This window comes from Helianthus annuus, chromosome 16 (genome assembly GCF_002127325.2).
Source record: "Helianthus annuus cultivar XRQ/B chromosome 16, HanXRQr2.0-SUNRISE, whole genome shotgun sequence".
Lineage (NCBI taxonomy): Eukaryota > Viridiplantae > Streptophyta > Magnoliopsida > Asterales > Asteraceae > Helianthus > Helianthus annuus.
Window position 1 is genome coordinate 16,897,456 of NC_035448.2, and position 24,941 is coordinate 16,922,396.

The 24,941-nt window shown below is 36.2% G+C and overlaps 1 protein-coding gene across 5 annotated transcripts; it reads left to right on the top strand.

Annotated features, from left to right (window-relative positions):
- The first annotated feature begins 13,574 nt into the window (after nt 1-13,574).
- On the top strand, nt 13,575-23,626 carry LOC110917373 (eukaryotic translation initiation factor 5B). Of its 5 annotated transcripts, XR_004884926.1 has the most exons (14): nt 13,575-13,786; nt 14,113-14,201; nt 16,825-19,331; nt 19,422-19,529; nt 19,609-19,709; nt 19,798-19,888; nt 19,988-20,098; nt 20,183-20,248; nt 21,050-21,109; nt 21,219-21,776; nt 22,142-22,261; nt 23,030-23,149; nt 23,239-23,442; nt 23,487-23,626. XR_004884926.1 is itself a non-coding variant. In XM_022161942.2 (13 exons), exons 3-13 carry the CDS (start codon nt 16,890-16,892, stop codon nt 23,302-23,304), a joined length of 3,843 nt encoding a protein of 1,280 aa, XP_022017634.1. In that variant the 5' UTR covers nt 13,575-13,786; nt 14,113-14,201; nt 16,825-16,889; the 3' UTR covers nt 23,305-23,576. The 5 variants fall into 5 exon arrangements, 4 of the variants coding, with proteins under 4 accessions (XP_022017634.1, XP_035841973.1, XP_022017636.1 ...); XM_022161942.2 differs by having other exon boundaries at nt 23,239-23,576; XM_035986080.1 differs by having other exon boundaries at nt 13,591-13,786; nt 14,038-14,201; nt 23,239-23,576.
- Nucleotides 23,627-24,941: the final 1,315 nt, after the last annotated feature.

Consider the following 24,941-nt stretch of genomic DNA (forward strand, 5'->3'; position numbering starts at 1 on the left):
AAGCCACCAATCATATTGAACATGCATTTAATATTAAGTAAAATAACTAAAAACCATCCATTCAATACAAAAGGTGATCAAACAAATCATCGTTTCAAAATGTAGCGGAAGCATAGTAAATAAACCAGTAGTAGTTAACAGTTTTAAGTATCATAATAGTTCAAGAGAAAAGCCACGATCCTTGTCCACAACGACCCGCTTCTCCAGTGCAAGCTCCAAGTACCTAACGATCTGCAAGGCATGTAACAGAATGATCAACAAACTAGTTGAGCGAGTTCACAGTTAATAGTTTAGTTTGGGTAATAATGCGTTCGTTCAGTTAAGTCTCATATCTTATCAGTTCCATCGCGGCCTCCCAGGCATATGTGCGAAGATTAGGTTCATTAGTTCGCGACCGTAGTCTTTACCGACCAGGGTGTGTGCGAAGGCAATTTATCAGTTCGTTCGCGACCATAGTCTTTACCGACCAGGGTGTGTGCGAAGGCAGTTGAGTAGTTCGTTCGCGACCATAGTCTTTACCAACCAGGGTGTGTGCGAAGGCAGTTCGACAAGTATCATTTAAGCATGCACAACAATCATCCAACCCATTCCCACCCTGGGAACCCATGCCTTGGCTGTGTGAACTCACCTTGATTTGCTCGGTATGCTAGGTTATGCACTCACAAGTAATTAATCACGTCCTATTGTATGCACGTATAACAAATCAGTTCATGTTCGCAATGATACGCGTGCAATTTAATGTTCACATAACAGTCAGTTTGCATATCGGCACAACACGTATTGTTTCACATCAAACCATCAGCTAGTGTACACGAATACCAATGTTAACATTCATCACTAATCAGGGCATGCCAAATAAATCAAACATACATTCCAACATTAAAATATGTTCATAATTATATATCTTTCGATCCACCCTTATCTTTCGGTACATTAGTGATCTTTCGATACACAGTTATCACAGTTATCCTTCGGACCGAAAGTTATGTTTCGAACCAATGCCATCTTTCGACCAACTGTCATCTTTCGGTCAACTTAATTATGTTTCGGTCAATGCTATCCTTCGGTCAATGCTCCTATGGTTCGGTCAAAGCTATCCTTCGGTCAACACTACTATGGTTCGACTAACAAGCATCTTTCGACCACAACTATGTTTCGAGTAGCAATATCTTTCGACAATTAACAGTTACGTTTGATCACAATCAGTTACGGATATCATGCAGTCAATTACAGAAACAGAAACCCTAATCATCTACAGCCGTCATCATCATTAACAAGCACATTTCATATATTCAATCTCAAGAACCCTAACCGAAATCATGAACAATAACCATATTCATTCGGATTACTATCAAGACATAACAACCTCATGTAAACTGATTTCATAATAACCCGATTTCACTAATATATCAACAAGTTATCAATCCGGAGCATACATCGTCACAGTAACATAACAAGCACCATTGAATCGATTTAAACTTATTATCATGCCATACAACTACAAGATCATCTTTATACGATTCCTATCATTCAACATACAATCAATTCGAGTCGTTCTTAATCAAAGCATGTAATAATAATAACATCATGTCATCAACGATGATAGTGAAACACTAACCGGATTAGGGGATTGAAACTAGTGGGGTTTCGGGTGCACAAGAACTTTCAGCCGACTCCAAGACTTCGAGAGAGAGGGAAAGGTATTAGGGTTTTTAGAAACTAACTGCCGGTTACATGCATCACGTATTTAAACGTATTACAGAAATGGGCCAAGCCCATTAGAAAGGCTGGGCCGAAAGATGTCGAAGGATGGAGTCTTTGGTCGAAGGATATGTTTCGAGATCCTTCGAACTGTGTGCCATGCTTCGTGATCTAGACTAAGTGTTTTTAATAATAAATCTAATATTATATTCTACCACAGCAAGTAATCACATATGACAAAACGACAATACGTTTCATTAAAATACATCGCGTACAATTTCAAGTCCACAATCCAAACAACTAAACAGTCAAAGTCAACGCGCATTTAATGCGAAAGTGAAAGTCAGAAACTCGAGTTGTCACATTATCCCCAACTTAAAAGAAATTTCGTCCCGAAATTTGGTACGCACTCACTGAGGAAGCTAGGCAAGTTACATCGTTCACTGGTTTTCCTGGGGTGTCACATCATCCCCCCGTTGATTTGGAATTTCGTCCCGAAATTCAGTAGTAGTAGCTTCAGCCTCAGCAGTGGATGCATTGGTTTCGAATAACTGGGGATACTTTTCTTTCATCTGATCTTCGCGTTCCCAGGTATACTCTGGACCACGCTGGGAGTTCCAACGAACTCGAACAAGAGGGATTCTCTTGTGTTTGAGGACCTTAACATCCCGGTCCGTGATTTCAACTGGTTCCTCGACGAACTGCAACCGCTCATCGATAGTGAGTTCCTTAAAAGGAACTATAAGGGTCTCATCTGATAGGCATTTCTTCAGATTCGACACGTGAAATACATTGTGAACTGCACCGAGTTCAGCTGGTAGTTTTAATCTGTAGGCTACTTTGCCAATCTTTTCTAAGATTTCGAATGGTCCGACGTACCGCGGATTCAGTTTGCCTCGTTTACCAAATCGAACCACACCCTTCCAGGGTGAAACTTTCAATAAAACCCGGTCCCCGACCTCAAATTCCAATGGTTTCCTACGCTTGTCCGCGTAGGCTTTCTGACGGTCGCGTGCTGCCGCCATGCGTTGTCGTATCTGTGCTATCTTTTCTGTGGCGTCCACAACAATATCTGGACCCGTAATCTGACTATCCCCCACCTCTGCCCAACAGAGAGGTGACCGGCATTTACGTCCGTACAATGCCTCGAATGGAGCGGCTTGAATGCTGGTATGGTAACTGTTATTGTATGAAAACTCCACTAAAGGGAGGTGTTTTTCCCAGCCGTTGCCGAAATCGATAACACACGCTCGAAGCATGTCTTCTAAAGTTTGGATAGTTCGCTCAGACTGCCCATCCGTCTGAGGATGGTATGCTGTGCTCATGTCTAAACGTGAGCCGAAGGATTTGTGCATCGCTTGCCAAAGCTCTGACGTGAATCGTGCATCGCGATCCGAAATAATGGAAGTGGGCACTCCGTGCCTCGAAACAACTTCTTTCAAGTAGATGTCTGCTAGGGTAGAAAACTTATCCGTTTCTTTGATAGCCAAGAAGTGAGCAGACTTTGTGAGTCGATCAACGATCACCCAAATAGTGTCATTCCCACGCTGGGATCTTGGTAAGCCCGTAACGAAATCCATGGAAATTTCTTCCCATTTCCACTGCGGTATCTTGGGCTGCTGAAGTAGACCAGCTGGTTTCTGATATTCAACCTTGACTCTCGCACAGGTTAAGCATTTGCCAACATAGGTGGCGATGTGGGCCTTCATACTAGGCCACCAATAAGTAGTGCTGATGTCGTGGTACATTTTATCCGACCCTGGATGTACCGAATAGCGAGACTTGTGAGCTTCATCCATTACAAGTTCGCGTAAACCGCCATAAAGTGGGACCCAAATACGCCCCGTTACGTAGTAGGTGCCGTCTTCCCTTTGTTCCATGCGTTGCCTTGAGCCGCGTAAGGCTTCAGCTTTGACGTTTTCGGGTTTCAGTGCTTCTAACTGAGCAGCTCGTATTTGTGCAGGAAGACTGGACTGAATAGTAAGCTGTAGCGCTCGCACGCGCTTAGGTAGAGTGTCTTTCCGACTGAGGGCATCAGCCACAACATTGGCCTTGCCTGGATGATACTTGATGGCGCATTCGTAGTCGTTCAGAAGTTCAACCCATCTCCGTTGACGCATATTCAAATCCTTTTGCTTAAGAATATGCTCGAGACTCCTGTGATCGGTGTAAATCGTGCACCGGGTACCGTACAGGTAGTGTCGCCATATCTTAAGCGCGAAAACAACAGCTCCCAGCTCTAAATCGTGCGTCGTGTAGTTCCGTTCATGAACCTTGAGTTGCCGAGAAGCGTAGGCTATCACTTTATCCCGCTGCATCAATACGCAACCAAGCCCCTGTATCGATGCGTCACAATAAACCACGAAGTCATCCGTGCCCTCTGGCAATGAGAGAATAGGTGCGCTGCAAAGCCTATCCTTTAGATACTGAAAAGCGGTCTCTTGCGTATTACCCCATCTGTAAACGACACCTTTCTGTGTTAACATAGTAAGTGGTTGCGCGATCTTGGAGAAGTCTTTAATAAATCGCCTGTAGTAACCCGCCAAACCCAAGAATTGGCGTATTTCAGTCGGTGTACGCGGTGCTGGCCAGTTTCTGATCGAATCAACCTTGGATGGATCGACATGAATCCCATCCTTGTTCACCACATGGCCTAAGAAGTGGACTTCACGAAGCCAGAAGTCGCATTTTGAAAACTTTGCGTACAGTTGCTCTTTTCGAAGAAGTTCCAAGATAAGACGTAAGTGCTGCTCGTGCTCCTCCTGACTCTTGGAGTAAATCAAAATGTCGTCGATGAAAACAATGACGAACTTGTCGAGATAGGGTTTGCACACCCTGTTCATAAGATCCATGAAGACTGCTGGCGCGTTCGTAAGCCCGAATGGCATGACAAGAAACTCGTAATGACCGTAGCGAGTTCTGAAAGCGGTTTTGGAGACGTCCTCATCCCGGACTCTCAGCTGATGATACCCTGACCTTAAATCAATCTTGGAATAGTAACACGACCCTTGCAACTGGTCGAATAGGTCGTCTATGCGCGGAAGAGGATAACGGTTTTTCACCGTCACCTTATTGAGTTCGCGGTAGTCGATGCACATCCTGAACGTACCGTCTTTCTTCTTCACAAATAACACTGGAGCTCCCCAAGGCGAAGAGCTTGGACGAATAAAGCCCTTTTCCAAGAGCTCTTGTAGCTGCTTCGACAGTTCTTCCAGTTCGGTTGGAGCTAAACGATACGGTGCGCGGGCTATTGGTGCTGCTCCAGGAGCTAACTCAATCTGAAACTCGACTTGACGATGAGGAGGTAAACCAGGTAAATCTTCAGGAAACACTTGAGGAAAATCACGCACAACTGGTATATCCTCCAGCTTCTTTTCCTTTGCTGATGCGTCAGTGACAAGTGCCAGAATGGCAGTATGTCCCTTTCGTAAACATTTCTGCGCCTTTAAGAATGAAATGATGCCAACCACAGCACCACTCTTGTCACCTTGTACTTCGAGAGGTTCCTGACTGGTGCGAGGAATACGAATAACTTTTTCTTTGCATAAGATCTCCGCATGATGTTGGGATAGCCAATCCATACCGATGACGACGTCAAAACTACCCAAAACTATGGGTATGAGATCAATCGAGAAAGTCTGACCCGCTAGAACAATACTACAACCCTTGACTACCTGTGCGGCTTCTACACTTTTACCATTGGCTAGTTCTAAAGTTTAGTTATATGTTTTATTTTAAAACCAAAATTTATGGTTGTTTTAAATGAGGTCATTTACATATATCCCCCTCCTAAGATCATTTATTACATATATACCCAACTCATAAAATCAATTACATATTTCCTCCTTTTAAACCATACATATTACATATTTACCCATTTTATTAAAATCACTCCTATTGAATTACTATTTTACCCTTAATGAACTTCTTAAATGATTATTACATTTTTCCCCTTTCTAATACCATTACTTACATATTTTATGATTTAATGTGTAATATAATTGTTTACAAATAAGATCTTAACCTAATGATATGAATTCATTTTTTTATAAGCCCCTGCCTATTTTTTTATAAGCTTCTACATCTGTTATGTGAAAATTGAAAGTTTTGCTTATATATAATACGTCATAGCTCTTGAGCATTATTTTTTTTAAAGAAAACAGTCATGCGACCATGGTTTAAAAATTTACTTTTGCTGTAAAACCGTTTTTTCAATATTATTTTGAATGTTTAAAACATGACAATAGATTTCTGAAATAGCATTACACAAAAAAATGGAAATTTAGCTCTTGCTTCAAAACAATTAAAATGTTGATGATCGAACTAAGATTTAGGCTAAAGAAAAATTGATTACGACTTGAAAAAAACAAACGTATATTGTATAACAATATGTTTTTTTATATAAGATATTTTAGATAATCTATATCTATCTCTATCTATATCTATATATACTTAAAAATTTAGTTATATCAACTTTTTTACAACCTTCATTATGAGCCTCTTAAATACATTTGTGTCTTTCAAGTTGTATTTATATCAACTTTTTTACAACCTTCATTATGAGCCTCTTAAATATATTTGTGTCTTTCAAGTTGTATATGCATTAGTTCTTCACTCTTCATAGATTTTTAATATTTTTTAATGTTTTATAATTACATTTATATTATTTCAATAGGTTTCAAGTGAAAAATAAGCAATTTTTCCGCAATTTTACGACCATTACTTCATTTAGAGTTGTTGGTACTCTGATTTCGTTTGCCATCATATCGTTCGGTATGTTAAATGCTTACAATTAAACATCTCGGTGGTCTTATACTTTTTTAGGATGTGTTGATTTTATTTATGTTTATTAGACTTTAACTTGATTATTTTTTTTTTATTTCAGGGGCAACGCGTCTGTTTCCTTTATTGGATATTGGTTACCTTGAGCTTAAGGACTATCTCGGTATTTATTCTTTTTCCTCATTTTTCTAGAATTTTGATGAATTTTTTATTTTATGACGTGAATGTGATATATACCCAGTATAAACTTAAAATATCATATATAACCCTTTTAAATGAACTTTTAGTTTATGACGGTTTTACCCTTTTCAAACACATTACCTTTTTTAACCTTAATTTAATTTTTGCGGATATATTTGTTGCTTCGATCATAGCTTAGTCTGAGAACTCTTCTTAATTAAAAAGAAAATTTCAATCACAATATCACATGCAAATTTGATTATTTGTTCTTTTTTAAGTTGTTAGTTACGAGAAAAAATAGGTAATGGTTTTTTAAGGTTCATTAATGATACTATATTTAGGTTAGCCACACAACTCTAAAATATGTATTTAAATCAAATTAAAAGAATTAAACTTTTTATAAATCATGTGGTGTCCAAAGCCATATAAATGAACCATCACATTCATCTATATACTATTAAGAGAACTAGGATTTCTATTCTTTTGGTAATTTTTGATTGTGTACACATCTTCAAGCAACATGTACAAGTGAACCAAGCTATTTTAGAGGGGGTAACCTTGCCTATTCTTCAAAAATTTAAGACACTTTAGGGGTATTTTAATGATTTTGACACATATGTAACCTATAATTAAGATGGTATGTGAATAGTCTAAATTAGTTGTTATTGTAAACAAATTTATGCATTGTAATTGATTAAATTTATGCATTGTAATTGTAACCTATAATTGTTTTAACTAAATTTATTCATTTCATTCCTTGCCCCAAAGAAACTTAATCGACATAACCCCCTTCTTTTAATTATCTGGTCATATTCAATTAGGACATGCTCTTCATTTCTTTCTTTAATAGCCAGGGATTGAATGTGAATTAAATGGTGGGAGCAAAGTGAAAATGCAGTGTCTTTTTGTTCCCTTTTGAATGGGTTTTGCTTTTAAAAACACAAGGAATGGGAGGACTGTACATTCTTCCATTTCTCATTATCTCTCTCTATCGAATCCAATTCCACCGTTGTCATCACTGCCGACGACTCTCATGGTGGCAAAGAAATCAAGCATTGAAGAAGAGAAATCGAGACCAGAGAGAGTGTAACGGAGGGAAGAAGCGACACTGAAGAGCCACCCAGGGCTTCGATGGCCATTATTAATAAATTTCAATGGCTTTGATTTTAGTCTGTTTCTTTCTTCTTGAATCGCAACCATAGGAAGACAAATCGCAGGAGAAGAACAGCTCGATGTAAGTCTCTTTTTTGTTGCTTGGATTCATTTTGTTTTTACAGAATAATCCCATAACTGATCAACTCTGAATGTTCAAGATGAAATTCTATGTGAAAGGAGATAAAACACATTCTTTTATAAAAATTATATCTATACATGTTCTTCAGTTTCCCTTTTTTGTCACAGGTCATTTGGTGGTAGCATATCAGGACTACTCTAAGTTGTGATTTTCTTGTGATATAGTGTGGGAAAGGAAGTACCAATGATGAGCTAAGGCCTACATGTGTATCGTCGTTGCTGGGCATCCGCATAGATGGCGTTGATGCTGGTCTTTGGCATACAATTTGCATATCAAGCGATGGTGCTGTGTATGCCTTCGGTGGGAAACACTTTGGACAACTGGGTACTGGAACCGATCATGTTGAGGTCCTTAATTCACTCGTGTTTTCTTCTTATTATTATTCTTAATCATCTGCACCAAAAGCCCGATCCGTTGCTCGAACGCTCTCTACGTAATTGTTTATTCACTTGACTTCTTATTTTATGATTCACATGTTTTTTGTTTGTTTACTTTTGGTTAATTTGCAAATAAATATATGATTCAGGTTTGTATGAGTTTATATTTGTATATTTTTGAATTTGACATACAATTTACATGAGACAACTGGTTATTGGTTACAATTTCAATGTAATTATACCTAAATTAGGAAAACTGTGATTAATTTGTAAATAAGATCATCTGATTTGGTATCATTGTTCATGGAAGTGGAGTATATGAGCCTTATGATGCTTGTATTCATGAATTTGATGAACTGATATCTAATTTAGGATACGTGTTATCAATTTGTACTGTAAGTTTATCTTTAAATTGTTCATGGTTTATTGTCTAGATGAGTGCATGCTTGGATTTGAAATATACAAGTTCTGATGGAAACAATTATAAACAAATGTTTGATCATAGGATGTGTTTGGTTCAAATGGCTAGGAATGGGATAAAAGTGACAGTTGCTGGTGGTATTAAGGAGACGAGTTTTAATGTTATATAAAAACCCATGAGATAAGGGCTTTATCACCTCCCCCTTTTATGGGCTTATCATTCATTCGTATGTATTGTTATTATTAAACTTTTCTTTTTGCATTATATTTGGATTTTTGTTTTACCATTCTGTTAGAGGTGATGAAAATAAGATTTTGACTAAAGATGAACTATATATGGAGTAAGTTTGTCTAGACCTATTGATATATTGGTTGTTTTAGCAAATTGGTATTGCAAATAAATAATGTGAAATCCACCACGCCACGTTCGTTAGAAAACATAAGTCCCTGCCGCAACGCGCGGGTATTCCCACTATAATTAATAGTGTACAAGTGGTAGGTATTTCTTAATAAATTGTTCTCTAATATAAAGTCTAACATTATATAAAAACCAATTCAAGAAACTCTAACTACAAGCTAGGATTCCAAAAGTCGCTTTAAAATTAATTAAATTGCATTGTTTTATTGTGCCTCTTTGAATATCCTTGTCATTTAATATTATTCATTAGGATATGATTAATTTATAGACAGTTGAGCGGTCTTTGGTTATGCTCTAAGATTGCCGGCTTTGTTATGTTTGTAGGTTCATAGTTTCCTTTCCTCCTCTATTGCCATGGCCAGCCCCCTTAGTTTGCAAACGTCCGACGGTGGTACAAGCAGTCATATGTTCCTTAGTGAGCTCCGTGAAGGGAGCACCAGACCTATCACGATAATGGTTTGTAGAAAATGGGACGTGACAAGTGTTAACGACAGGTACATGAGCACCGACTATATTGTCACTGACATAAAGGTAGTTCTTTATCCTCCAGCTTGATTTGTGTACGTATTATGATCATGGCCATTTTGAATCCTTCAACTGCAAGAATGTCCTGCTAGATGGGGATGGTTGTAAGCCCTTTGGTTCTTCCACACCTCCATCGATCCCCGCTAAAGACAAGGGGTGCTACCCATACCGACACCAGTTAAGCGCGTTGAAGCGACCGTAAGGTATATATCGGCTTACACTTTATTCGTGCCCTGTTTAATAAACCATTTTATTTAAAGATGTGCTATTTACCTTTCTACTCGATCTGAAATGTTATTTACATACATGGTATATGTTTACTCTATTTTAAAATTAGGAGGCTACAACAGTCGAAAACTTGAGTTCGTAAATATAAAAGTGCATTGTTCTACATTAAAAAAATAGGAATAAAAAAACTTGGTAACGCATCATTTCGAATGTGTAAAGACATATAAGGGGAGAAGTTGGCTTTTGAAAAAAAAAACTTGGTGTCATTATAAATGGAAAGGCAACAAAAAAACTTTCAACTATAATTAATTGATTTCCATAAACAATGTAATTGTGCATATTTATTTTTGGATAACCGTCTACATAAATGTTTCGTGCTTTTCCTTCCCAGGCCTGCTTATGCAGATTCGGATTCAGAAGAAACAGTTGACAGTGACCCACATGAAAGGTATACCGTCTGCACTTAGTGTTAGTAATGAAAACCCGTACTACTTTCGATGCATATATACGTCAACATAGTATACCATTTTTAATAGTTTTCTTTTCGTTATTTCACTGCAGTCAGTTGGCTGGTGATGGGATTGGGGATGACGGTGGCATGCGTTAGCTAAAGTTTGGTCTATCTGTTATCCAATAAGATAAGAAGGCGTGTGAGAGTTTATGCGTTTTTCCTTTTTCTGTTTCATGTATTTTTTTCCTTGGAAGACATCTTTTTTCACTTCTTTTTGGCCGGCAAGTTTTGCCAAGGAAACACCTTATGGTCCATAGTTTAATAAAGTTTAAGCACGCCCCTTTGTAGGCATATCGTCTTACATGTTATGCACCGGCCGTGTCAAACGTCTTACCACGAACAAACAATAGCTATTATGCATGCCGTGCGTCGCACGGGCTTTCTCCCTAGTAATAATAATAATCAAGTCCATTTCTTAAACTTGTATTAACGTACATATAATATGCGCATTTCCAATCTTATTCTTACCCCTGTTACTGTTTTGCACCTATGGAAATAAATAAACAATTCAAAGTAGCCTCGTATATGATAATAAGCATGATATGAGTAAAAATCAGATGTTGAAATTGGTATCAATATGCCTAGAAATGTAGCTAACATTTAAATATGTTCTAGTTAAGGTTGATTTTTTTCACGAATAAATATGTCGATTGTGCTCAAATCCATCAATCACTCAATCAATCGGCTATCCAACAAGGTTTACGTCACAATAAATTCTATATCACTCAAATTGATAGTAATTTATTATGATTTATCAGTTTCACCCAAGTTTATTATCTTCTTTTACCCAGATGTAAAACTAACTATGTAAGAAAGTTAAATAAGCCAATTGCACAACCAAATTACCAATTGGACTAGTGATTAAAATGAGTAACATAATTGCTGGTGATTAAAATGAGTAACAAATATATAAGTTAAATAATACTATAATTGAGTTGAATATAACACAAGGAAGCACAATGATGCTTCCTTTTTCTCTAAAAACCGAATTAGTTAATGTTATCGAATTCGGATAATTCTTGTAGGAACTAAGTTCACTTTTTATTAAGATATATTACAAAATAAATCATACATAACAACGAGACTCTCGTTGTTTGTGGGAAAATCGAGTAGTACAACACCGGGTACAAAAACTACATAAACGAATATAAAATACAACTAAATTGTACTAATCTTGATTCAAAGCCAATGTCTTTGAAAACTTCAACCGCACCTACCAGAACGAAACTCCGCTGCATGACAAGCAAAATTGTTGACGGTTTTGGTTGAGACACATGTTCAACACGCTTCCTTTAAAACAGATTCCGCGCATCATCTCAGACGGTTGTGTCTCCCAGAGTACAACAACCGAAACTGTATGTGTACTGCCGGAGATGACCTTCATACCCGAGATAACACCAGTTATTATGGTGTTTAGAAAATAGAAAATATTTAGAAGTGTAAAAATATAATTTAGAGAATACATTTCTCTAAATTTTCACCCAACAAAGATAACCTTCATGTGTGTATAATATTTCCATTCAATCTATCACAATGTATTCAACATATAATTAAAACTCATTTAATCTTGTTAATATAATATTAAACAAGATAATTAATCTTGTAACTACAAGACCGTAAAAAGGTTTTAATTATATTAAAATGGAGTTTTTTATTATATACATATCTATATCTGTATGTAGATTATTATTTATATCTATATTATATAATAAAAGTAATTAATGTGTAATTTTTTTTTTGAAATAAGTCAAATTAATATATCTTTTTTATTATCTATACTATATAATAAAAGAAACCAATAAGTGACACGTGTCATTCATTTAAGGCGTCTACATTTGTAATTTCATGTATTTTCATACTTATCTTATATTAATTAATTAAATAATAAATATTCAATTAATATTAAATCTTATCTTACTTTGAATTTCGGATAGAATCATTCTATTTTTTCTAATAATATTTTATCTTCAAATTTAAGCTATAAATATTCTATTTTTTCTAATAATATATTATCTTCAAAATTAAGTTATAAATTAAAGATATTTTTTAAATAATGCTTTCTTTCCCTTCGTATTTTATCTTTCTTATTTATTCATAATATTGAATTGATTCTAACAACAAACATTTAAGATGTTGCACATATTATATATTTTTTTATAAACATTGAACATCATATATTCGCCCCGCTTGCGGTATGCGCATATAATATATATGTGTGGACGCTCGGAGGGCAAAAGTGAAATTGCACTAATTTAAATGTTATTTTACTAAGTTCGTGAAAATAACGTTAAAAGCGGCGGGCGGTTAATAATGCATCATCATCATGTGGTGGCGTTGATAACAGAAAGACAAAAGGGAACATGTACTAATCGGTCTTTGTCCCGATTGCTAAGTGTTATGTGCTTTATGTCCAAGGCTTGATGCAAAACTACTATCGAGTCGGGGTCTCACTGAAAGCAGCCTCTACATCTTACCCTCCCCAGACCCTACCTTAGCTTTGCTATTGGTGGGATTTACTGAGTCTGATGATGATGATGATTTAGTACATATAATTAGATTTATTCAACCCGTATAATACACGAGGTTTATAAGGATATAATTTTTTATTATTTAGTTTATTAAATTATATTTATCCAACCCGAGTAATATACAAGGTTATAAAATTATATTTATTTAATCTGTGTAATACACAGTGTTTTTAAAGATATAATTTTTTTATTATTTAGTATATATAATTAGATTTATTCAACCTGTACAAATCACGAGTTTTTATTATTTGGTATATAAAATTACATTTATTCAGTACAATACATGGGATTCTTAGAGATATAATTTTAATATTTAAAATTACATTTGTTCAACCCGTGTAATGAACGAAATTTTTAAAGAATAATTTTTTAATTTAGTATATAAAATTACATTTATTCAACCCGTGTAATACACGGGGTTATAACCTAGTTTAATATATATAATTGCATTTATATAATACGTGTAATATAAACGAAAATTTTAAAGATATATTATTCTATTATTTAGTATATAAAATTATATTTGTTAAACTCATATAATTTATGGGGTTGTAACTTGTAATGCACGGGTATAAAAAATATAAAACATATTGTGAAAGATATAAAGATTGTAAAGGATTTTATAAGCCGCACCAATCAGTCTCGTAACCCTAATACACCCATACCCCTTGCATCCAAGGCACCCTCTACTTTCTTCTATCTTATATTCATATTATTCAGTTTTGCTTCCACTATTTCCAACCGATCTCCCTCAATTCACACTTTTTTGCAATCGTTATTCATCATCATCATACTCCGATAATCACGAACTCGCATCGGAAAGTAAGCTATCTTCAATCTGCAACCGCTTGTTTTTTTCCAGTCCAAATTTATGATTTTGTTATGCATATTTGATTCGATTTTGAACGGATTGATCAGTAGTTTTTGTTGCTTATTGTATGTTTAGTTAGTGTTTCTAGATTTCGATTCGGATACGGATATTGATTTAGATTATTGAGATGCTAACATATATGTTTATTATCATGTTAGTTTGATTTTAGGGTTTTTGTTTCTTTTCGTTGTGTTTGTTTAAGTTTCGCAAGGTTTGTAGTGAGGTTAGATTGGAGTAATCTATTTGTTGATTGAGATGTTAGCATATATGTTCGCAGCCACCACGACTCCAATTGTAGCCATCACCACCGTTCGCAGCCACCACGACCGCTCGCAACTACCACGACAGCTCGCAACAACCACCGTCGTAAGTCCTCTCAATTTCTCACACTGATTCAACAAAATACTCACTTATGTTTCGTTTTTTCATGATTTGTTAGGTTTAAAATTGTTGATTCGATGTAAATTGTGTTTAGGTTTTGCTGAATGTATTACCTCCGTTTAATTGATTATTGATTTAGTTGTGTAATTGTTTTCGGCCCATAACTTTAAAACTGATACACATTCAATGTTTTGTTTGAAGAAATTAATTGAATTGGAATGATGTAAAAACAAGGCTACTCTGTTGCTAATATTAGTTAGTCAATGGATATGCATCTGCTTTGGAATGATTCTAAGTTCATGCAGATGGTTCTAAGTTCTTTACCGAACCAATAAATTCGCCAAAACTGAACCATGAACCAAACCGTTTTGGATCTTAAAATGGTCGACGGCTTGATCGGCTTCAATAGTTTATGAAATCCTCTACGCTTTGTAAAGCTGTATGTGAAAACCTCTGCATTTGATTTTGAAATCGATCTGCAAAAACACTGATTATGTTTCTCATTTTTGAACCACTTAAACTGTTCCCCAATTTTTAAAAAAAGTCACTTTATTAAGAATACTTTCAAGTTCAAAGCGTTATCAGGAGTAAAAACTAATTCGTGACTCGTAAATTGCTCATAGTAGCTCATTAAAAACTTTATTAAATCCAGTTCGAGCTATTTGATTTGTATAAATACCTAAGAAGAGTACAAGCTGTAGGTACTAGTTAGCTTGCTTGTCGGCTTAGTCGAATAAGAGTTTAAGATTGTGGATTATGCATGGTTTAAAAAGGCTTTCTGAGGCCCGTCTCGAGGCTTACGCCTCGGATGAGGCTATGAAAAACCGCCTAAAAGGCTAGCCTCATAGAGGTCAACTGAAACCTAGGCCTCAGTCATCCGAGGCTTTCTGAGGTTGTCCGAGGCGGTGAGGCTAGACCTTGTGAAAATTGAAAAATTTTAGGTTTTCTGGACTTTATTTTAGACCCATTTAGTGTTTATTGGGCTTTATTGGTGGCCCAACCCAATAGTTAACTTAAAAAAACATCTATTAGGTTAAAAAAACCTAATCGCTAACAGCCTAACATATTACATAGACCAGAATCACGTCTGATTCTTCACGCAGTCACCCGCTTCTCTACTCACCCAGAATCACCTCAGCAATTTCCGACCAATTTCCGTCCTAATCACTTCTGATACTTCTGATTAAGTTGTTCGAAGTATTTTATGATATTTAGATGTCATAACATTACTAATTTAAGTTGTTCGAACTATTTTATGATGCTTGTTTTATGTTAAATCTTGTTTGAACTATTTATGATGTTTGTGTTATTACTAAAGAGGGTTATAAAATATTCATGATGTTTGTTTTATGTTAATTTGTGATTTTTATGAAATATATATTTATATTTTATTTTTTTAATAATGTTTCAGGCTTAAGCCTCAACCTGCCTCGAGGCTTACGCCTCGTGAGGCTAATGGAAAACGCCTCAATGCCCGTTTCCGCCTTTTTAAACCTTGGGATTATGTGACGAGCGAACTCGACTAGACTCAGTATTATTATTGAGTGCCTAAATTGAACTATTTTAAGTAGTAAATTGGTTTGGTAACCTGGAGAAACTATTTTTATAATATTACTTGTGTTACAAAAAAAGTATATAAAGCTGAAGAAATGATAAGATATTTAGGAGAACGACATGAAGATTATAATATCTGAAACTTTTTGTGTGATTGATATAGATATAGACTTCGCAACGGAAATTTAAACTTTTTGTCGCTATAATATTTGTTTAACTATTTAATGATGTGTGATTACATGAGTTACTGTTTGTCAAATCGTCATACTTGTCTTTTTTTTTCTATAACAAACCTTTGTGATCTTAATTAATTTTTGTTTAGGTTTGAACCGTATACTTGATTTTTTTTGGTCGCTTACCATTGTGATCTTATAATGATGTAGTTTTTTATTTTTTTAGATTTTTTCAAAATTTTAGATTTTTTTTTTTAATTTTTTAGATTTTTTTTGAATTTTTATGGTCTGTTTTGATTTTTTGAGTTTTTTTTAATAATGGATCGATCCAGATAGTGATCCATCCATTTAAAATTATTTGGATATGGATCGGATCACGATCCATTATGCTGGATCATGGATCGGATCATGATCCATTTAATTTTGATCCGATCCATATCCATCCATTGACAGGCCTATGCTAGCGTATATGTTTATTATTATGTTAGTTTGATTTTAGGGTTTTTGTTGCTTTTCGTTGTGTTTGTTTAAGATTTGCAAGGTTTGTAGTGAGGTTAGATTGGAGTAATCTATTTGTTGATTGAGATGTTAGCATATATGTTTATTACATATGCGTATTATATTAAGTTGATTATAGAGTTTTTTGGTTGAGTTTTTAGGGTTCTAGAAGGTCTGTAGGTATTGTAGCTTATTGTTTGTTTATTATGTTAGACTAATTTTAGGGTTTTTTGTTGCTTTGTTTGTTGTGATTTTTAGGTTTTGCAAGGTTTGTATTAAAGTTAGGTTGGAGTAATTTATTTGTTGATTGAAATGATAGCATATATGTTTATTATATTAGACTGATTATAGTGTACTTTTGTTGGTTTTTGTTGTGTTTCTAGGGTTCTGGGAAGTTTGTGGTGGTATTAGATTAGAGTAATCTATTCGTCGAATTAGCACTGCGTAGATGGGGAAAAAGAAGACGGTAGCTCGTGACGAGGAGAACGTTGGGGGTGCGGGTAAGTCGAGAAAGAAAGCTGTGGTAATTGATGATGATGAGTATTCGATCGGAACGGAAATGTCAGAGGAGAAGTCGGTTCAGGGAGAGGAGAACGTGGCGCCGGTCGCTGGTAAGAAAAAGGGGAAGAAGGGTAAGAATACGCGACTGAATGAGGATGCTGAAGATGTTGATGATGGGGATGACGGTTTGGAGATTCAGTTTGCTGGTAAGAAGAAATCGAAGCCGAAGGGGAAAAAGGGTGGGAATTCGTTTGCTGCTTCGGGTTTTGCATTGCTTGGTGACGAAGATGCGGATGAGAATGTGACTAAGGATGAAGAAGATGATGATGTTAGCGAGGAAGATGTTAGTGTCGTGTTTGGTGGAAAAAAGAAGTCGTCGAAGGCGAAAAAGGGTGGTAGTTTGTTTACGGGTTCAGCATTTGATGCAATTGGGGATGATGATGATGATGATGATTTAGAATTAAAACAACAATCGGATCAAGAAGATGATGAAGATGAGGAGCCAGTTATTTCCTTTACCGGGAAGAAGAAATCGTCTAAAGCAAATAAGAAACCGAGTGGTAGCGTCTTTTCAATGCTTGATGATGGAGAGAATGATAACGAAAGTGAAGAAGATGCGCCCATTACCTTCACGGGAAAGAAAAAGTCTAGCAAGTCATCAAAGAAGAAAAACATTCCATCTGATAATGAGGATGTTTCGGTCTCGGGATTGAGTGTTGAAGATGCTGCTGATCATGATGAAGAAGATTCTTCTACGATCAAGTTTTCTGGTAAAAAAAAGCCATCCAAGAAGAAAAACACTAACACCGTTGACGAACGTGAACAAGTACCAGAACAAGCTAGCAAAGAGTCAGTTGCTCCGGAAACTTCCAAGAATAAAAAGAAGAAAAAGAAAGGTGGAAGAACGGCTCAAGAAGAGGACGACCTTGACAAAATTCTTGCAGAACTCGGTGAAGCTCCCGCTCCCGCCGCAGTTCCCCCATTTTCCGCTGTAGAACCGCCACAAGAGGAGAAGGTTCAACCTCAGGCTGAACCAGTGGTTGATGAAGATGGTGAAAAGGATGGAAATGAAGAGGCTGTTGAGTCTGCAGCGGCTAAAAAGAAGAAAAAGAAGAAGGAAAAAGAAAAAGAAAAGAAGGCTGCTGCTGCAGGAAAGACTACTGCAACCCCTGTTGTAGAGGAAAAGCCAGTAGAATCAAAGGGTAAAGTACCCGATAAGAAGGTTCCAAAGCATGTTAGAGAGATGCAAGAAAGACTTGCAAGACTTAAAGAAGCAGAAGAGAAAAAGAAAAGGGAAGAAGAAGAGAAGTTAAGAAAGGAAGAAGAGGAACGCTTACGTAAAGAAGAAGAGGAACGCCAAGCAGAAGAAAGAAAGCGCTTGAAAAAAGAACGAGAAAAAGAAAAAATGTTGAAAAAGAAACAAGAAGGGAAACTTTTGACCGCAAAACAGAAGGCAGAAGCTCAGCGGTTGGAGTTAATGCGGAATCAATTTCTCGCTAAAACGGGTGGTCTGCCGCAACCGACCGGAGAAACTACTACTCATGCACCCACAAAACGACCCAAGTATGTAACGAAGAAATCAAAGCCACAACAGCATGCGAACGGGAAATCCTTTACTTCCATCCAGGACGACAATGTCTCTGAACTCGGTTCTGTAGATGCTGACAAGGCTGATGACGTGGACACGGAGAACGTGGAGGAGAAAACCGAGGCTCCTGCTGTTGAACAAGAGAGCGGGAACAAAGAAGACGATGAGTCAGATGAGGAATGGGATGCAAAGAGTTGGGACGGTGCTGATCTCAAACTGCCAGGTGTCAGTGCGTTTGGTGACGAGGAGGAAGCTGCAGAACCCGAACCCGAACCGGAACCCGCACCTGTAGTTAAAAAAGATGTTAAGACCAAGGAAGTGCCTCAAAACCAGCCCGCACCAGTTGTCGCAAACAAAGGTAAACAAAAAGCTGTTAATGGTAAAAAGGAAGATAAGGAAGAAGAAGAAGGTGAAAAGACGCTTCGGTCTCCAATTTGCTGCATTATGGGTCATGTCGATACTGGAAAAACCAAGTTGCTTGATTGTATTAGAAGGACTAACGTTCAAGAAGGTGAGGCTGGTGGAATCACTCAACAAATTGGTGCCACCTATATTCCTGCTGATAACATTCGTGAGAGAACAAAAGAGTTAAAAGCAGATGCAAAACTTAACGTCCCTGGTTTATTGGTTATTGATACACCTGGGCATGAGTCTTTCAAGAACTTAAGGTCTCGGGGTTCTGGTTTATGTGATATTGCCATTTTGGTTGTTGACATTATGCATGGCTTGGAACCGCAAACCATTGAGTCGCTAAACCTTTTAAGAATGAGGAATACTGAATTTATCGTCGCCCTGAATAAGGTACGTTAGTAGTTAGTACTCAATTTTAAACATCACTCACATGCTATTCCTCTTTTCTGATTTTGGTACATTGTATTGTGGGAGGCGTAGGTTGACAGATTATACGGGTGGAAAGTATGCCGAAACGCACCAATTGGGAAGGCAATGAAACTGCAATCTAGGGATGTTCAACTCGAATTCGAACATAGGCTCACTCAGGTCAACATTTTTTGTAGCAAACATTTTAGTTTTCTTTTCCTTACGGGATTTGTCATGACTCGAGCTTTATAACCTCCAGATAATTACACAATTTAAGGAGCAAGGAATTAATACTGAATTGTACAGCAAGAACAAAGAACGGGGGGAAACTTATAGTATCGTACCCACTAGTGCTATCAGGTATTTTTCTTTCCGACAATCTAAAATCCAATACGCCATTTGAATAATGAATCATTGAACCGAACTTGTTTTTTTTTTGGGTCATCAGTGGTGAAGGCATACCAGAAATGTTATTACTACTCGTCCAGTGGGCTCAGAAGACAATGGTTGAAAAACTAACATACAGCAATGAAATTCAGGTATCACCTATTACCATCTTTTTTTCCGCATCTTGTTTTTTCGTTTTACATGTTACCAGTTTCTGAATTTTTTATCTTCTGGAATCGGATTTTTTTTAGTGTACGGTATTGGAGGTTAAAGTCATAGAAGGTCTTGGAACTACCATTGATGTGGTATTGGTTAACGGTGTGCTTCGTGAAGGAGACGAGATTGTTGTTTGTGGCTTTCAGGTAAATCTCAATACTATAATATATTACTATGTGCATTTAAGTTATTATTATGATAGCTCGTTTAACAAACGATGTCTATTGCAGGGACCGATTCATACCACAATTCGTTCCTTATTGACTCCCCATCCCATGAAAGAACTTCGAGTAAAGGTACGGATATCATATATAACATAGTTATCAAATGCGTTAGGCGCACTCTAGGCGCATAGGGGTCGCTTCTCGCCTAGGCGAGAAGCGCAAAAAAAGCGAGCGCCTGAGAAAAAAAAAGCGCAATCAAATAAAAACATTAAAAAACAAAGTTATGAACCGAAAAAAGCCAAATCCTCAAATTCCAAAAGTTTTCAAATATCATAAACCTTAAAATAAAACCAACATTATTATGAATCACCAAAATATCCCAAAACCCAAACTGTTAAGACTTGAAAACAATAAAGTTCAGACTTCCAAAAGTAGACAAAATTCAAGACCATATCCTGTAGCATAGTTCTCATGGATCAATATGTAACTGAATGATGAAAGAATAAATAATTCTTTAACAGAATCACATACCTGTAGTATTTTTTTACCGGCAGAAAAAAACAGAACTGTGAATGCTGTGGCTGTGTATACGAGTTATCTATTATATAAAGATAATATATCTCTTAAGTTTTTGAAATTCAAAATATCTTTAAAAATATATACAGATTTGATGAGATATGATTCTAAAATATTTAAAATTAGCTGTAAATAAAATCTAGTTTGTTTTTAAAGATAGGGTTTTTTTTTTAAAAAAAAAAGAACGTTGCTTTTTTTATCTAGGAGACAAAAGCGGTCCCAGGCCGCCTTGCTCGCCCAGGTCGCCTAGGCGCACTGGGCGATCGCTTTTAACAACAGAAATATATAATTTGTAATTAGTATCAACATTTTGTAGTTTTCTTAAGTTTTGACGAACTTGCTTGTTCTTTGATTCAGGGAGCCTACATTCATCACAAGGAAATCAAAGCTGCACAAGGGATCAAAATTACTGGACAGGTGACGTTAATTTTCAAAATATGAAAATAACGGTTTGCTTTTCTTTGGTTCACCACAGGTTTATCATTTTATTGTTATTGACCCGTAACATCTAATTACCCTCGACCAGAATCTTGAGCACGCAGTGGCGGGAACCGCTCTATATGTGGTGGGGCCAGATGATGACGTGGATGAGATCAAAGAATCAGTGATGGACGATATGAGGAATGTAATGAGTAGAATCGATAAAAGCGGCGAAGGAGTTTACGTGCAAGCATCTACTCTCGGATCACTAGAAGCATTACTCGAGTTTCTAAAAACACCGGTTGTCAGCATACCCGTTAGTGGTATAGGTATAGGTCCCGTACATAAAAAAGATGTTATGAAGGCTAGTGTGATGCTAGAAAAGAAGAAAGAGTATGCGACAATTTTGGCTTTTGATGTTAAAGTGACCCCAGAGGCCCGGGAGCTTGCTGATGATATCGGTGTCAAGATTTTTATAGCTGATATTATTTACCACCTGTTTGATCAATTTAAGGCGTATATCGATAATCTTAAAGAAGAAAAGAAAAGAGAAGCTGCTGAAGATGCCGTGTTTCCATGTGTTCTCCAGATTATGCCGAACTGTGTGTTCAACAAGAAGGATCCAATTATTCTGGGTGTCGATGTTATTGAGGGCATCCTTAAGGTATTTATTTTTGTTCCATCTCGTATATAGTATATTTTTCGGAATTGCACATTCTTAATCATTTACGTATCTACCAACCTGTTAACATCTTTTGATAGTTAATATTTCTGTTAACATAATTTTGTGCCCTGAATCGTTCTTATCTATTAACGAGTAACTTGAATGCATGAATTATCTTTGCCAAATTTACTTTATATTTAAGCGGTTTTGTACTCAATTGTATTAGCTGCCTAAGGAGTTCTTTTCGTAGTTGTACCGTATGCTCCTAAGTACACACTCTGATTATTATTTCTGCTGCTTTATTTAATATAATCTTTTTTCTCAATAGATACCTTTTTTCAGTACCAAGTTTTTATATTTTGCAGATTGGAACTCCAATTTGCATTCCTCAGAGGGATTTTATTGATATTGGGCGGATCTCGTCCATCGAGAATAACCACAAGCCTGTCGACTATGCCAAGAAAGGACAGAAGGTGGCTATCAAGGTATGCAGCTTTACTTGATTATTGTTTTATATGTGTGGAGGTGGCAAAATGAGCTAGCACACAAACATTTGTTTAACACATTAGAGATTAAAAAAACTATTTTTTTTTTACCAACATAATATGACCTTTTCAATATGCTATTAAGTAACTTGGTAATGATTTGGACGGCACTCAAACAATCCTTTAGGTTAACACATTAGAGATCAATATTCTAGTATGGTTTTATTCATCTATAAGCAATGTCAACTAAATAATATTTTACATCTATATTACCTTCCCCAAAGATATATATTTTTAAAAGTTGCTAAATGTATTAAGTTTTTTTTTTTTAATTATATTTGGGTAGCAGCATTAATTTTCTATCCTTGTATTTATTATAATATTAATTATTGCGTTTTTTTGTTCTGGTGTGTGCTTTTATTTGCACACAGGCGATCACGACTTAGACAACCTAGGGTAAGAGCAAGGCAGAGTACTGAAATCACCCTTCAAAATGTGTTTTTTCTTTATTTTTGTATTTTGTCTCTTAACAAGATTAGGTCTAAAGTTTGTCTGTTTCGATCGAGAGTTAGGTTTTATTTAACTAGTCAAATGGGTAAAGTCAATAAATTTAGTTTAAAAGTAAGAGGGTGGGTTAAATAGGTCTAAAGTTTGTCTGTTTAAAATCGATACGCCTCTTAAATCACTCTACTTTAAAAATAAAATTAATATCTTGAAAAGAGACCGTTCTTAGTCTTATCTTACATGCTTAACTGTTTACATGTGAAGATAACGGGAAGCAATGCTGAGGAGCAGCAAAAAATGTTCGGGAGACATTTTGAGATGGAGGACGAACTTGTCAGCCACATCACAAGAAACTCCATCGATGTCTTAAAGGCCAATTATCGGGTAACCTAAAATTGCGATTTATAATGATTATTAGTTCATATATGTTTGTATGGTTAACTTATATAGTTCATAATTCTGCATGTATATAGGATGAGTTGAGCAACGAAGAATGGAAGTTGGTGGTCAAACTGAAACATCTTTTCAAGATTCAATGAGTCATGCTTTCCCTTTTAAAGTAAGTCGTGGCGGCGGTGGCAACAACGGCTTAACGTATACAGAGAGGTTCAATTAAAAACACCAAAAAGTGACGTACACATCAATATCATCAAAAATTTCAGAAACAGGTTTGCAAGATCTGGTCTCTCGATTGTCTGTCTTGATTTGATCCATAAGTAACATCTGACTCGATCTGAATGAATCTTGTTTTTGCTATGGAAACCATTTTTGGATTCTTTGAATGTTTGTGCAATTTTTCATCTTTGCGTAAGTTTGGTGTATCACATTTTTGTTCCATACTATCAAAAGAAAGTCAGTTTATTGGCATTGTAAGAAACTAGGTGATGCCCCGCCTGCGTTGCGGGGCGATGGCCGAACAATTCTCAATCAATTAAAAAAACACTACTATAACCGTTTTTTCGGCTCAGGGCAAAATTGCAATTTTTCAAGACTAATGAGGGAGTGTTAGGCAGCTGCTTGACACGAAAAAAAAATTAAATCAAGTCAACCAATTAAAAAAAAGTTTTCTACTTTTGCGGAAAAAACTAAAACGATGGGAAAACGTAATTTTGAACTGAGGGCGAAATCATAATTTTTATTCAGGGATAAAATCGTAAATTAAATGGACCAGTGGGGGAGTGTCAGGCAGCTGCCGGTATGATTGTAATTTTACACCGGGGGAAGAATGTAATTTAACCTGGAAAACAAACAAAAAAGATGGAGAAAATGTAAATTTAATTTGAGGGCAAAATTGTAACGTGGCTATGAGAGAAAAAAACTAATGGGAAAACTGTAAATTTAAACGAGGCAAAATCGTAATTTTGAACCGAGGGTAAAATTGAATTTTTTTTGCTGGGAGCAAAAGCGTAAATTTATTTTTAAGTCGGGGTAGAAACATAACTTTGAACTGATGGCAAAATCGTAATTATAAGGGGAAAAAACTAGTGGCAAAGCTGTAAATTTAAACGGGGCGAAGTCGTAATTTTGAACCCAAGGCAAAATTGAAATTTTTAGATGGGAGCAAAAGCGTAATTTTATTTTTAAGTGGGGGAAAAAAATAATTTTACAGTAATAGTAAAATCGTAATTTTAAAGCAGGATAAAATCGTAATTCTATTGGGCCAATAGGGGAGTGCCAGTCAGCTGCCTGGCACTATTACCTCCACCGCCCATTTCACCCAATAGGTGAAAACAACTATTGCCGCCAATTGGATTTGTATATGTTGAAAATGAACTGAGGGCAAAATCGTAATTTTAAGCTGGTGCAAAACCATAATCTTATGTTGACCTGGGGGCAAGATCATAATGGTAAACCGAAGGCAAAATCTTTGTTTTTAGCTAGGGGCAAAAGTATAATTTATTTTAAACTGTGGGCAAAGACGTAATTCCGAGCTTCGGGAAAAATTGTAAATTTAAACTGGGGATAAAATCGTAATTTGGAACCGAGGGTAAAAGCGTATTTTCTAGCTGAAGGCAAAATCGTAATTTTATTTTGAATTTGGGACAAAAACGTTAAACTGAGGGTGAAATAATAATTTTAAAGAGGATATAAAATAGTAATTTGGTTGGTCCAATAGGGGAGTGTCAGGCAAGCTGCCTGACACTATTCCCTCAATTCCTGTTTGTATATGTAGGAT

Bases quoted from the DNA above. Each gene is read 5' to 3' on its own strand.
- LOC110917373 (XM_022161942.2), top strand. From the start codon at position 16,890: ATGGGGAAAAAGAAGACGGTAGCTCGTGACGAGGAGAACGTTGGGGGT. The intron at 19,332-19,421 runs GTACGTTAGTAG...TGGGAGGCGTAG, and splicing joins TTATCGTCGCCCTGAATAAG to GTTGACAGATTATACGGGTG. The intron at 21,777-22,141 runs GTATTTATTTTT...TATATTTTGCAG, and splicing joins TTATTGAGGGCATCCTTAAG to ATTGGAACTCCAATTTGCAT.